This window comes from Haliotis asinina, chromosome 15, assembly GCF_037392515.1.
Source record: "Haliotis asinina isolate JCU_RB_2024 chromosome 15, JCU_Hal_asi_v2, whole genome shotgun sequence".
Taxonomy (NCBI): domain Eukaryota; kingdom Metazoa; phylum Mollusca; class Gastropoda; order Lepetellida; family Haliotidae; genus Haliotis; species Haliotis asinina.
Genome location: NC_090294.1, coordinates 41,604,446 through 41,617,353, shown reverse-complemented (window position 1 = coordinate 41,617,353; position 12,908 = coordinate 41,604,446). Strand labels below are relative to the sequence as shown.

Sequence of the window (12,908 nt, the reverse complement as noted above, 5' to 3'; positions counted from 1 at the left end):
TAATATGTTACTGTTCTGAATTTATCATGAGGAACAGAGTGCATATGCCTTCTCTTTGGTCAAGTGCATGGTGTATTAGGATTTGCTTATGTAAATCAAACTGATGTCGGTATATATATAGTTCAAGTGTTGTCATTCATTAAAGCATGTCATAATCGACATATGCGACTGGCGGGTGATACCGTCATAATGATGCGTGCGGTCAGCTATATTATAGCACCTTTTTACCTCTCATGTTTGTGTCAAGCATTTAACATATTTAAAAATTGGAAACACAATTTCAGAAATAAAGTGTTAAAGCCATAAATACCAGGCTATTTGTTAGTTTGTTTCCTATGATGTCTTTACGGGGAGAAGTTTATTATTGTGGTGTTTTAACAGTTCATTTGAAGTGAAAGTGAACCCTTGAAGGTCCAGGTTAGAATGAACCTCGAGGAAGCCATGGTTGTCATCAGAGGCCACTAACGGGATCAGTGGTCAGGCTTGCTGACTTGATGTTCAAGCTGTTGATGCAGACTCGGTTATTTACCGACCCCGATATTGCTGTGATGTTAAATAACAACCAAGCCACACCAAACTCAAACTATAAACCAAACATAAACTTACACTCCGCTGGGTCCTACCTTTAGAATCCTTCACTAAATAAGCGCACGTAAAATCAGACAGACAGACAGACAGACAGTATATTTCTAAATTCAAGTCCACGGCCCCTATTACACATAGATTTCCATATATGTTATCAGACCGGTCTTGTTACAGTTATCTTGTCACAGGACAAGTCTGGAGAGCTCTCTAAAATCAAACGAAAATAACAACACAACAAAATGCTATACTAAACTTTCAAACATATATACTGACGATCTAATTGTTATTTGTTGCATTTCTTATCCTAAAGACTTTGTATAGAAAACTTCCCAAATTAAATGTTACATTTGTATCAGTGTTCGTGAGAGAACTTGAAGGTGCAGGTGCGGGTAACTTGTCCTTTCTTCAAAAACGACACGGTAATGTTCTTACCGGTTTATTCGTGTTGCTTGCCAGTTTTACATTCACGGCCGAGCTCCTCGCTACTTTCTTAAAACGTGCTCAAGGGGAAGGGAGATAACTCGGTCATAGTACTTTGCGTTAGAAACAAAAAAGACAAGACGTGAGGTAGCGTTATTCGAACAAGCAAAAGATTTTTATACAATCAGTAATTGCCATAATTCTAACAAAATTATCCACAGAGTGGTTATTTCTTACAATAATCTGTAAATAGTCTATTCTTTCAGATCAGTTTATATGAAATTCATCTTCTACAAAAGAGAATTTTTTACGATGACAGTATGAGCAAAATTTTTCACTAGCATTTAAATCACAATGCCTTCCTGTTTCAATAGCCAACCTAAAATTATTGCACCTAAATTTACATGTAGCAGTTCTTAAATGTAGTGGAATGTCAATTAAAAGATTAGACTCAATATGTAACATTGTCGTAAACTGACAATAAGTTTGACACTTTCTCGACTGCGTGGTAGCACAGTGCCATTCCTGGCTCAAGGAGACAATTAATCGCCGTTTAAGAATAGAAATAAACTTTTCCACATTGCCAATATCTTGACCCATCCACACAATTCCAAAACCAAAGTGAAAGATTATATTTCTCACATGAGAGTGAGTGAGTGAGTTAATATTTAACGTCACATCGGCAATGTTGCAGCCATATCGTGACGAGAACATATATGACATAAAAAAAGAAATATATGTGGATATTTTGAAGAACCTGTCGAAGGACAGTAAAACCACTAGACTATCACAGTTAGTATTAAAACTAGCGTGGAAACTTAAAAAATATAATAGTATCACTATTTGGACAGTACAATATAAAAACAGGCCACAGATCGCTAACAACAGAGGATAGATCACCATACTAGGGGCCATGCTCTCACATGAGAGGCCCAAGTAGTTCTACACGCATTATCCAGATTTTAAAGCATTAAGTACGACTGATATGGTAAGCGATTATAATCTGAGTTATTCTACGCCAATATTTTATTAATTTTGACATATAGTTATGCTGAAGCGATAGTGTACCACACTCCCGACGTGCCATAACACCACATGTGTTCTTATGTAACCTTAATATGCTCTTGGAGAAGCTACTGTGAACTCTTTCAATAGTTTTACAATACAGTGTACCCGAAACATCAGCTCCGTATGTAAAAATTGGAACAATCATTTTATCAAATATCTTTAAGGCATCAGTACAAGAGACAAACCCATGCCTTCTTTGATAATTACATAATGACATCAGTGCCTTATTTGCCTGCGCTGCTAAACAGCTTTGTGCCTTTGACCACGACAAAGTAAAATCAATCCCAAGATACCTGAATAACATTAATCTTCTGACATTTCATTTCTGATAAGGTTTTAGAGGACCACCTCGTTGGAATACCAGTATCTCGGTTTTTCTGTAGATTAATCCTTCATACCAGTTGCATTACAAAACGACATGTATTTGTCTTTGTAGACTGACATCAGAATCAGATACACCTGACACCTCATCTGCAAATAACAATCCTATCATATATGGATGTTCTTGTGAAATATATATACCATTACCTTCTTTCTCTTCAAACACTACAGACAATTGACTTATGAAAATACCAAATATAAGAGGACTCATAATGCACCCCTGACGGATTCCAATATTACAGGTTTTACACATCATGATAATGACGAATACATGGAGACAACATAATCAAGAAATTTACCTCGTACACCTATATTGTATAAAACTTTGAAACAGAACAGCTTTACACAAATAAACGCTTTACCGAAATCTATAAATATAGAATAAAATCTGCCATTTTTCTTGGATATGTACATATGGATCCTTGCTTGCAAAGTAAATACCTGATCAATAGTCGAGTAGCCGTGTCTAAAACCGGCCTGGAGCTCAGCGATAACGTGTTTCTCATCACACCATACATTCAGGTATAGCGACATAAGTTTACTTATCATTTAATGTATCAATTAATGAAATGCCTCTATAATTTCCTGTATCATTCTTATTACCTGATTAATGTATAGGGCAAATTATACTTTTATCCCATACAGTGGAGTACATTCCCCAAGTGTATTATATAGTCTAGTCAATAATGGCACAATATAACAGCTAGTAGATTTTAAGAAATCACATAGTATGCCATCTTCACCTGGGGATTTTCTCATTTTTAAATTAGCTAAGCTCTGCTTCACTTCGTCTCTCGTGATAGGTACATTTAAATTAGACGCCGAAACATTATACATCGACAAAAAGATGGCACGAAAAATAAATCAGGGACTTCGTCATACTACTATCATTCTAATGAGAAACATATACCAGATTATTAAAATATCTAGACAAGTTATCTGTAGTGATATTTTTAGGTAAGAATATATATATATCCTACCTCTCTTTAGTAATTCTACCCGTGAAGGTCCCGGGGTAGAATAGGTCTTCAGCAACACATGCTTGGGTGACTACGCTTGTCGTAAGAGGCGACTAACGGGATCGGGTGGTCAAGCTCGCTGACTTGTTGACATGTCATCTGTTCCCAATTGCGCAGAACGATGCTCATGTCGTTGATCACTGGATTGTCTGGTCCAGACTCGCTTACTTACAGACCGCCGCCCTACAGCTTGAATATTGCTGATTGCGGCGTAAAACTAAACTCACTCATTTTAGTAAATCCCAAAACCTTTTGAGGTCACATCTGGCATTTACAAGAAACATTCTCTCCTGGCTCTGGAAAACCTTGACACGGAGTAACCTCTTAATTTTGTTTCTTAATTGTGAAATCAGTCCTACTGTAGAAATCAAGCACACTGTAACAACAACAAAATCACAACACATACCATGTCGTAGCTCAGAATCCGAGTGAACATACTACGCTGAGAAAGTGGCTGTTTAAATTTGGGAGATAGATAATAATGTCACATGTACCATATTGAGTTTTATCAAATCCTAATATTTTCAGACAAATGTATTGTTACCTCAACTGCAAACCTGACCCAAAGTTTATTGTTGAAAAAATTAATAAAACGAAGATCTAGAGATACTGTATTCAAACCAAATAAAGAAAACTAATATAAAACTTCTATATTTCAGTAGTAGTAGTATCGTATTAAATGAATATGTTAAATAGGTAGATTTGCACATCACCAGTATATAGAAGAATCATATTGTTGGATGAAAGACAGCAAGAAGACAGGATATTTACACTTTGCTCATGCATTGAGAGATTCCTCCGAGTCTTGACCAGTGACCATTTAACTTATGGAACTACATTGTATCTGAAAATGTTGAAAACTTTGGAACATTAATGATTGACACATCTATCGTCAATATTCACTAAGGATTTCAAGTTCTTGCATAAATCTATATATGTAATTCAGACTGAATGAGACGTATAAATTTAGGTTCATGTAATGTGAAAGAATGATTTAATAAGTGATTTATGATTTGGTGTAAAAGTATAACCGACACTACATCTTAGTATATAATATGTATTATTTTCTGCAATTGTCGGGATATAACACGATTAATATTTTTCAGGAATGTTTGTTTTTCAGCTTGCAGTCCTGGTACTGTTTACTAATACAAATATAGAAATTCAAACTCAGTTAGATATAAGATGTATTTTAGATAAGAATATTAAAATCCGTTTGCACTAATTAAACGATCTATACAGTTTCCTGATGTAACACGCTTCCTACCGTCAATCAAGTAATTAGATTGAATGGACATAGTCTCGTCAGATTATGAATGAACAGATTATATTCGTCTCTCCCTTGAGTCAGGGTGCTGGAAAGCCATATCAAAAATAGAATGGATTTCCACGTATTTTCACTGCCCACTGCTTAGTCTGTCTCATACTGAAAAAATAGCCTTTTACTACAGCGAATGTTTTTTGAAAAGCTGTAGCAATCTACTTTACTGAAAGGCGTAGTGCCTTGTTGAGTGGAAGTCAAATATGGACATACAGAATGAAGAGATCTTCATCACTCGATTGAACTGTTGCCTTCTTACATTGAACCTGAGCGAGAATGGTATTGTAAGATTGACATTTAGAATGGAAAAGCTCTGTTCAAATATTTTTGTATCAAGTATTGTGTGGAGAGCACTGCCAGACCAGCTCATTGATAGGATTGTTACCATTCTACGGACCATCTCGGCAAAGATAGCAGCCCACGAAAAATAGGTTACCTATTTCGATCACCTCTTATGACCAGTGATGGGGTATTGAATTCTGATTTCGCACCAGTCATGACAGGACTATAAATAGTAGACTCTGGAAGGAAACTGTTTAAGCAAACACGATATTTGACCCATATGATATTTGGCACCGTGACTGTACATGTTTAACATTACACACCAAAATAAACCCAATTTACTAAGAGGTAGGCTGTGGAATGTCTCGTCCACTGAATTTAGACTATTAGTATGTTAGTTACAGCTCTTTTGATGTGTTGAAATTCCCCGCTTAGATAACCCTTTGCCCTGTACGTTGGATTAGTGAATACTTAAAGTGTGTGTTCGTGTGTGTGTTTGTGTTTGTGTTTGTGTTTGTGTGTGTGTGTGTGTGTGTGTGTGTGTGTGTGTGTGTGTGTGTGTGTGTGTGTGTGTGTGTGTGTGTGACAAGTGCCACACTACCCTTTCCTTGACATAAGAAGGCACTGAATGGGAACCGCATTACCAGTTCAGTGATGAAGCTGTTTGTGTGTCAGCGTATCCTGATGGCGAGAATTTATGGTCATGTTTTCGGTCTCATGAACCGATATAAAGGTAAATAAAAATGGGTGTGATCATAAAAATGGATTGCTGAGAGCTGTCCATTTTATTTTTGTTAAATGTGAGACGTCATACAGGATATGCAGCAGATCCTGAGAGAAAATGCTTGATTTTATGATTGTGTATGAGTCATAAAAGATAATTGCTTCATAATCATATTAGCAACAATTTCGGTGTACATTGTAGATATAGTTTTGTTATGAGGCAGTTCATTCAAGCAGTAAACGTTAATACCCTGCACATTAAGTACATCAAAATAGACGGTGTAATTTATGTCCTATCCCCTATATCAAAATGCAGATTTACATAAAACAGTACATCATAACAAGCTCCAAAACCGTCAGTTCAACCAGTTGTACTGAAGCTTTCTTGCGATTTTTTCATTCTTTCACAGCTTTGTATGTCAATTTAGAAGAAAAACAGAAATCAGCAAAGAACGCTTTTCTAACCTAACATGCATGGTTACCAATAGGCGCTGAGAGGAAGTTGAAAGCGAGGCTTACGTGAGGCATGGTAACATGTGGCATATAATGTGAGCATTAATTCCTTTAGTTACATGAAATGGGTCCATTAATGCAGGTGTCTAATTGTTTTATATCTTAAGTCCACATAGGTGTAGAATTGTGTAATTAATTTAGTAAATGGATTTTTGTACAATCCATCCTGCTTGTAGATTTCTTTCGGATGAGGAATGCGTATCACACATTTGTAATTTTAGCCGTACAAGGCCAGCGTGTGCTTGTCACAAGAAGCAGTTGTCGAGTCCGGGTGGTCATGTAAGCTCACTTGATTGATGTACATCTTCATTTCCCTAGACTGTCTGATCCGGACACAACTTCTGGATCAATAGAAGTTATCCATGGTCAACATGGAGACGTGGCAATCCAAACAATAATACTCCTGTACTTCCATACTACCTATCAACAACCCTAAGAGTGCTTGTATAATTTGTCTGAACATGTCCCTGACTTATCTGCGTCATACTTGCTTGACAACGATACAAGAAGCTGTATCGAAATATCGCTTCACTTGACGTAAAATTGCTCATCCATAAAGTTGTCCTAATCTCATCCAGAGACATTTATTTATAGACGGTCATAATGAAATTGGAATATTGCTACGTGTGACATTGAAAAACACTTTGATAATACATAAATGTATGAGTGAGTGGATTTAGTTTTAGACCACTATTAGCACAAACAAAGCAAAATATTCGTGGGGGACACCAGAAATGGGCCTCACACATTATACTCATGTACGGAATGGAACCGGGCTCCCTGGCATGGTGCAATGTTGGAGGTGTCCTCCGCCTTCACATTACTTAATGTGATGAAAACTCAATTACTGATACACTCTTTATTGCAACATTATCATCCTGTAAGCATTATAGTCATGTGAGTAGGGGCTAGATAAGGGTATAAAAGCAGTCTCTATCTTGCTGCTACAGTCTCGGCAGATTATTTCGAGAGATAACTCAGAAAAAAATTATGGCCGCTAGAAATATTTGTGACAATGGTGCTCATTTGCCGTATGGAGAAGCAGGTCTGGGGACGTGTGGTGCCGATCTGGGTTTAAGCACTAACAGATATTCAGTACTTCTTCAGAATAGTGATTTCTTGGACCTGGCTAAGAATGTTCCCTTCAGAGACAAGACTTCGGTATACAATATCGGAGACTATGGAACATGCGATGGTGCAGCAGCCATGGGACTTATCAGGAAACTAATTGCGAGTCTGAAAGAGCACCATGGCTCTGACGTGCAGTTCCAGATCACCCATGAAGACCAAGAGGTCAACGACTTCAACTCCCTGTTTAGACGGCTTTCTGGTCTAATCCCTGAACCACCATCCTACTTACAGGATTTCGATAACGTCTTTGCTTTAGCTTCAGGAACCAATTTTTATAAGCAGTGTGTCCCAGCAGACTCAATGCACATAGTCCTCTGTCTGGCAGCTGCACATTGGCTTTCGGGAAAACCTCCTGTGAATAAAGATAGCATTTACTCTTTTCCAAATAGAGATTCTTATCCCAGGTACATGCTCGAGAAAAAAGCATCAGAGGATTGGGAGACATTCCTTATCTTGAGAAGTCGTGAGCTGAAGAAAGGAGGATTATTGGTTGTATCTACTACAAGCAATTACACCACAACCTCTGGAGAGGTAAAGATTACCAGTGGAAAGTTCTTGTCAATTTTGAATACTTTGTGGAAGAAATTTCGCGACATGGGCAAGATTTCCAACAGTGAATTCGTCAATACAAATATGGCCCTTTGCGACAAGAGTTTGGCTCTACTGAAAGCTCCGTTTGATGATCCTAACTCAAGCGTGCGTAAATGCAATTTACGTCTTTTATCAGCTAGATTGGTGGATTATCCATGTGGAATCTACACTGATTGGAAACAAAGGAAGGACAAGGATGGCATTGATGACAGGGCCAGTTTTGCTAAAAGATTCGTGTCCGCCCATCGATGTTGGAGCAATGGCACCTTTATGACAGGACTGTCTGAAACTAGGAGTCAAAGGGAGAAAGAATTACTTGTAAATGAGTTATACGCTGAGGTAGAGGACGTGGTCCGAAACATGAACCCTGAATGTTTCAAGGATCAGGATATTTTCTCCTGTGTCTATATCACCAAGGAATGAAGGATTCCGTGCTTCCAGGAACACTTTTGAACACAGGACATTCAAGCTCAATTTCCAGCAAGTATATTGTAAATGTAGTTAGCATTTTTTTCAATATGATATGTGCATTGGGAACTGAAATATGTTATTATTGCTTCTTTATTATCAGGAACAGAATGGTTTAATGTATAGAACTTCTCTTTCATCAGGTGTATGAATCATACGATAATGGGTCTGTAAATCAAAATGAAGCAGGCAAGTTCAAGATTCAACTGTTGTCATTCACTTGCTCTAATTAACATATACGACTCGCGGGTGTTGTCAGGAAAGGAATGTACCATATATGTTGCCCGCAAAGCGTTGGGGTGGGGTATTAATATGGAATCCCAACGTTCGTCCTGCACATTTGTTTTTTTCCGGAGAACTTTCAACCCGTTCACTATTTCTTTACCACACTTGGCACATTGTTCTTGTGGTGTTCTGGTGCCTTTTAGTAATTTTGAAATTCTGGTTGAAATATTACGTTTCCACGACAACAAGTGTGGATCTCCTTCCGCTTTGCAATATACATGCCAAAATATATTCTTGAAGAGTATTTTGCCATTGCGGTGGATATTGCTGACTTTGTCTTCTTGCATATACGTTTCTTGATTATGTAGCACCTTTGAACCTGTCATCTTTGAGTCGATATTAAAAATGAAGTTCAGAAATAGAGTGTTAAAACTGTGAATGCCTGGCTGTTAGTTTGTTTCTCATGAAAGTTCAACACGGAGAGGCTTGGTGTTTTGGTTTTCCAGCTCATTTGAAGAGCGTCCTTAAGGTAAGTGAACCTGGGATAGGATTGAACTTCAGTAAGCCATGATTGTGGTAAGAGGCGAATAACGGATCGGATTGTCAGACTCGCCGACTCGATTGACAGATGTTATCATATTCCTCCCAAATGCATAGTGAGTGAGTGAGTTTAGTGTTACGCCACACTCAGCAATATTCAAGCTATATGACGGCGGTCTGTAAATACTCGAGTCTAGACCAGAAAATCTAGTGATCAACAACATGAGCATCGATCTGCACAAGTGGGATACGATTACATCTGTCAGTCAGGTCAGCGAGCCTGACCGCTCGATCCCGTTAGTCGCCTCTTACGACAAGCATAGTCGCCTGTTTTGGCGAGAATGGGTTGCTGAAACCTATCCTATCCCGGATCTTCACGGTTTCCCAGTTGCGTAGATCGATGTTCATGCTGTTGATCAGTGGATTGTCTGTTTTAGACTCCGTTTTGTACAGACCTCCGCTATATTGCTGATGTGACGTTAAACAAGAAACACACACGCAAACACTTGTTGATACTGAATGCATTTTAGGCCTCGGTGTTACAGACATTTACGATTATAGGTTAATCTTCTAATCTACGCATATGGATCACATTCAGAGTATCAAAGTGATGCATGATCATTTTCAAATGATAATATTCTTGTATTAGACATGTTTCATACCGTTGCCACTGATTACAATCCCAAAATCATCGGGCGATGAACAAAGCAATATGCATGAAGACTGTTCAACCGAGACTAAAAGTATTCACAGACTCAGCGAGGTCAGGAGCCATAATGGTGGATGGATCATTCTACCACAATGTTTACAACAGACTTTCTGCTGCTGATTGAAAGAAATACATCAGATCTAAATGCATTTTGTAGTCATTTATCACTAAAATAGTGTTTGATTTCTATATCAGGCGATGAATAATTAGATTTAGTTTCTTGGGATCTGTAACTTAAAGTTTTAACCCACTCACCCTAAATATTCGTTTAGGCCTTTATCACTTTTAATGTTTTTTTTCTGTTTTCACAGTTCCCGTCTTTACGATTGCAAGCTCATTATCTTTATGATCGTGTTCGAGTCACGTGATAATTTGTAGCCTCACGAATTGACAGATGGCGCCAGTTTTATAGCGGAAGGGTTTTGTGAGAAATGTCGTATGGAGTATATTAACACAATAAAAGAGATGTTCAAAAAACTAATGCAACGTCAAAAACCACCCAAAGGTAAAAATACTTTTGAGATAAAAACCGTGATGTTGGCACACAGTCTATCATGCATACCCTGAAACAAATATATCTAACAGAGTCCATGCAAGCCTAGAATCTCTGACAGTACTAGATGTCCACAGCTTCGGGAAATGAAGAATGTTACTGGTCTTCTGTCCATTATATTTTATGATTATTTTCATGAACACATTTTTTTCTGTAAAATATGGCCATTTCCGAGACTAGATGTTAGTCTATCATTCAGTTTGTTTTCTTTCCATCATGTTACGACCCGTGAAGGTCCCGGGGTAGAATAGGCCTTCAACAACCCATGCTTGCCATAAAAGGCGACTAACGGGATCAGGTGGTCAGTCTTGCTGACGTGATTGGCATATGTCGTCGGTTCTCAATTGCACAGATCGATGTTCATGTTGTTGATCACTGGATTGTCTGGTCCAAAGTAGATTATTTACAGACTGCCGCCATATAGCTGTAATATTGCTGAGTGCAGCGTAAAACTAAACTCACTCACTCACTCACTCCAACATGTTACATTGTGTTGGTTAGAAACTTCAGCAGAGTTCGGATATAAAAAATGGGTGATGTTATTATAATAACATAAAATAAAGAATGGTTATCATACAATATTCACAGGTCCATGGGGTAACCTAGTGGTTTAAGCGTTCGCTCGTCACGTTAAAGGCCCGGTTCGATTCCCAACATGGGTACAATGTTCGAAGCCAATTCCTGGTGTCTCCCACCGTGATATTGTTGGAATGATATCAAAAGCGACGTAAGGCCATACTCACTCACTCACTCACTCACTCACCCACTCACTCACTCAAGTATTCATATTATTTTTGTATAGCTCTGAAATTACGTAACGGTAGGTAAATAGTATATATGGTTATAGGCTATAAATAACATTTCGTACTGAAATGATTGATATTGAAAATTCAACAACACAATTGATTAATTAATCAATAAAATAGGGGACGAATGCAGGACTCTTGTGGTTGTAATCTTAAAGGTATTTCATAGAAGACAGACCTCGTTTTACCAATAATTTCCATCACGACTATGAGTGGCAATATCAGTTGTGTTTAATAAGCTTAAAGACCGTTCGATGAACTGAATACTATACAAAATGTGGAGCAGGTCAAGAGCAACAATGACGGTCTGTCCGCTTGATGTTCGTAACACCGCACTCCGGAATGTTCCAGTTATATGTTGTCGGTCTGTTATTCAAGGTAACTTTTGATTATAGATGTATCAAGGGATCGATATTCCTTTTAGATGTGTCTAAAATGACAACGAGCAGAAAGTATTCACAGGACGGCGGAGTAGCCTAGTGGTTAAAGCGTTCGCTTGTCTCGACGAAGGCCCAGGCCCAGACTGTACCATCTCTGAACACATTCTCAAGAACCCTGGACATTTAATAATCATGTACATCGTCCTTATCTCCTATCTGTGTTATGGATAATCTGGATAAAACTTAAAAGAGCATCAACAAATGTAGGTTTCTCACAGAGTTTATACAACAAACACACATTTCAATATTCGGGCTCAAAACCCCTGAACCATATCATTTCCTCTTCCACAGTCCTATCTGCAACGTAGAAACCCTGAATGAAGCCAGTCTTGATTTTCTCACAGGGTATCCTTTCCTATTTAATTTAAATATTTGTTTTTATTATGATTACCTTTATTCAGAGACTACACGCCAGTCTAACGTTTCAAAGGTAACACAATCTGGCTGGAGTACTGGCACTTCAAGACAGGAAACAGTGACACACATTGGCTCCTTTGTCGCATTCCCAGTGACACCATGGTGTAGGATGAATATATTTTATGGCGCTTCAAATGTTTCAACGTTTTTCTCGTCACTCGCTGTCAAACGAAAGTAATTAGTCCAGCACTGTCCCATTTTGGAAATGCTCTTTGTGACACCTCTAATTTACAGGGTTTACAAATCATTTGTCATACGTTATCACATTCTCTCTTGGACTGCAAGACCCTCTAGGCTATGATTTAGTCTTTGAAATGAACATATCTTAAGAGAAAACCTCCTTCATTATCAGTGGTAGGAGCAGTAACTCTTAACGCTGAATATAACCAATTTGTTTGTTGTCATGCTTGCATATTTGGAGTGCACGACAGAGATTGTGTAATCTTATGTATCGGACATAAGTAAAGTTCCCTCAGTCTTTAATATGTGACAGAGTACTTATAAATAATATGTAAAGAAAGAAGAATGTTGATACCTAGCACCTGTCCTGTTGGTGGATTCTCGACCTATGAAGATCCAGGCGAGGACTGATCTTCAGTGACCCATGCTTGTCGTAAAAGGCGACTGATGGGATCGGCTGGTCAGCTCCGCTATCTTGGATGGCATATGTCATCGTATGCAAATTGCGTACGCCGATGTTCATGCTGTTAATCACT

General features: G+C 38.2%; 1 protein-coding gene across 1 annotated transcript; it reads left to right on the top strand.

Annotated features, from left to right (window-relative positions):
• Positions 1-7,302: 7,302 nt before the first annotated feature.
• On the top strand, positions 7,303-8,457 carry LOC137265118 (uncharacterized). Its single transcript, XM_067800424.1, has one exon. It carries the CDS (start codon positions 7,303-7,305, stop codon positions 8,455-8,457), a length of 1,155 nt encoding a protein of 384 aa, XP_067656525.1.
• The last annotated feature ends 4,451 nt before the right edge of the window (positions 8,458-12,908 follow it).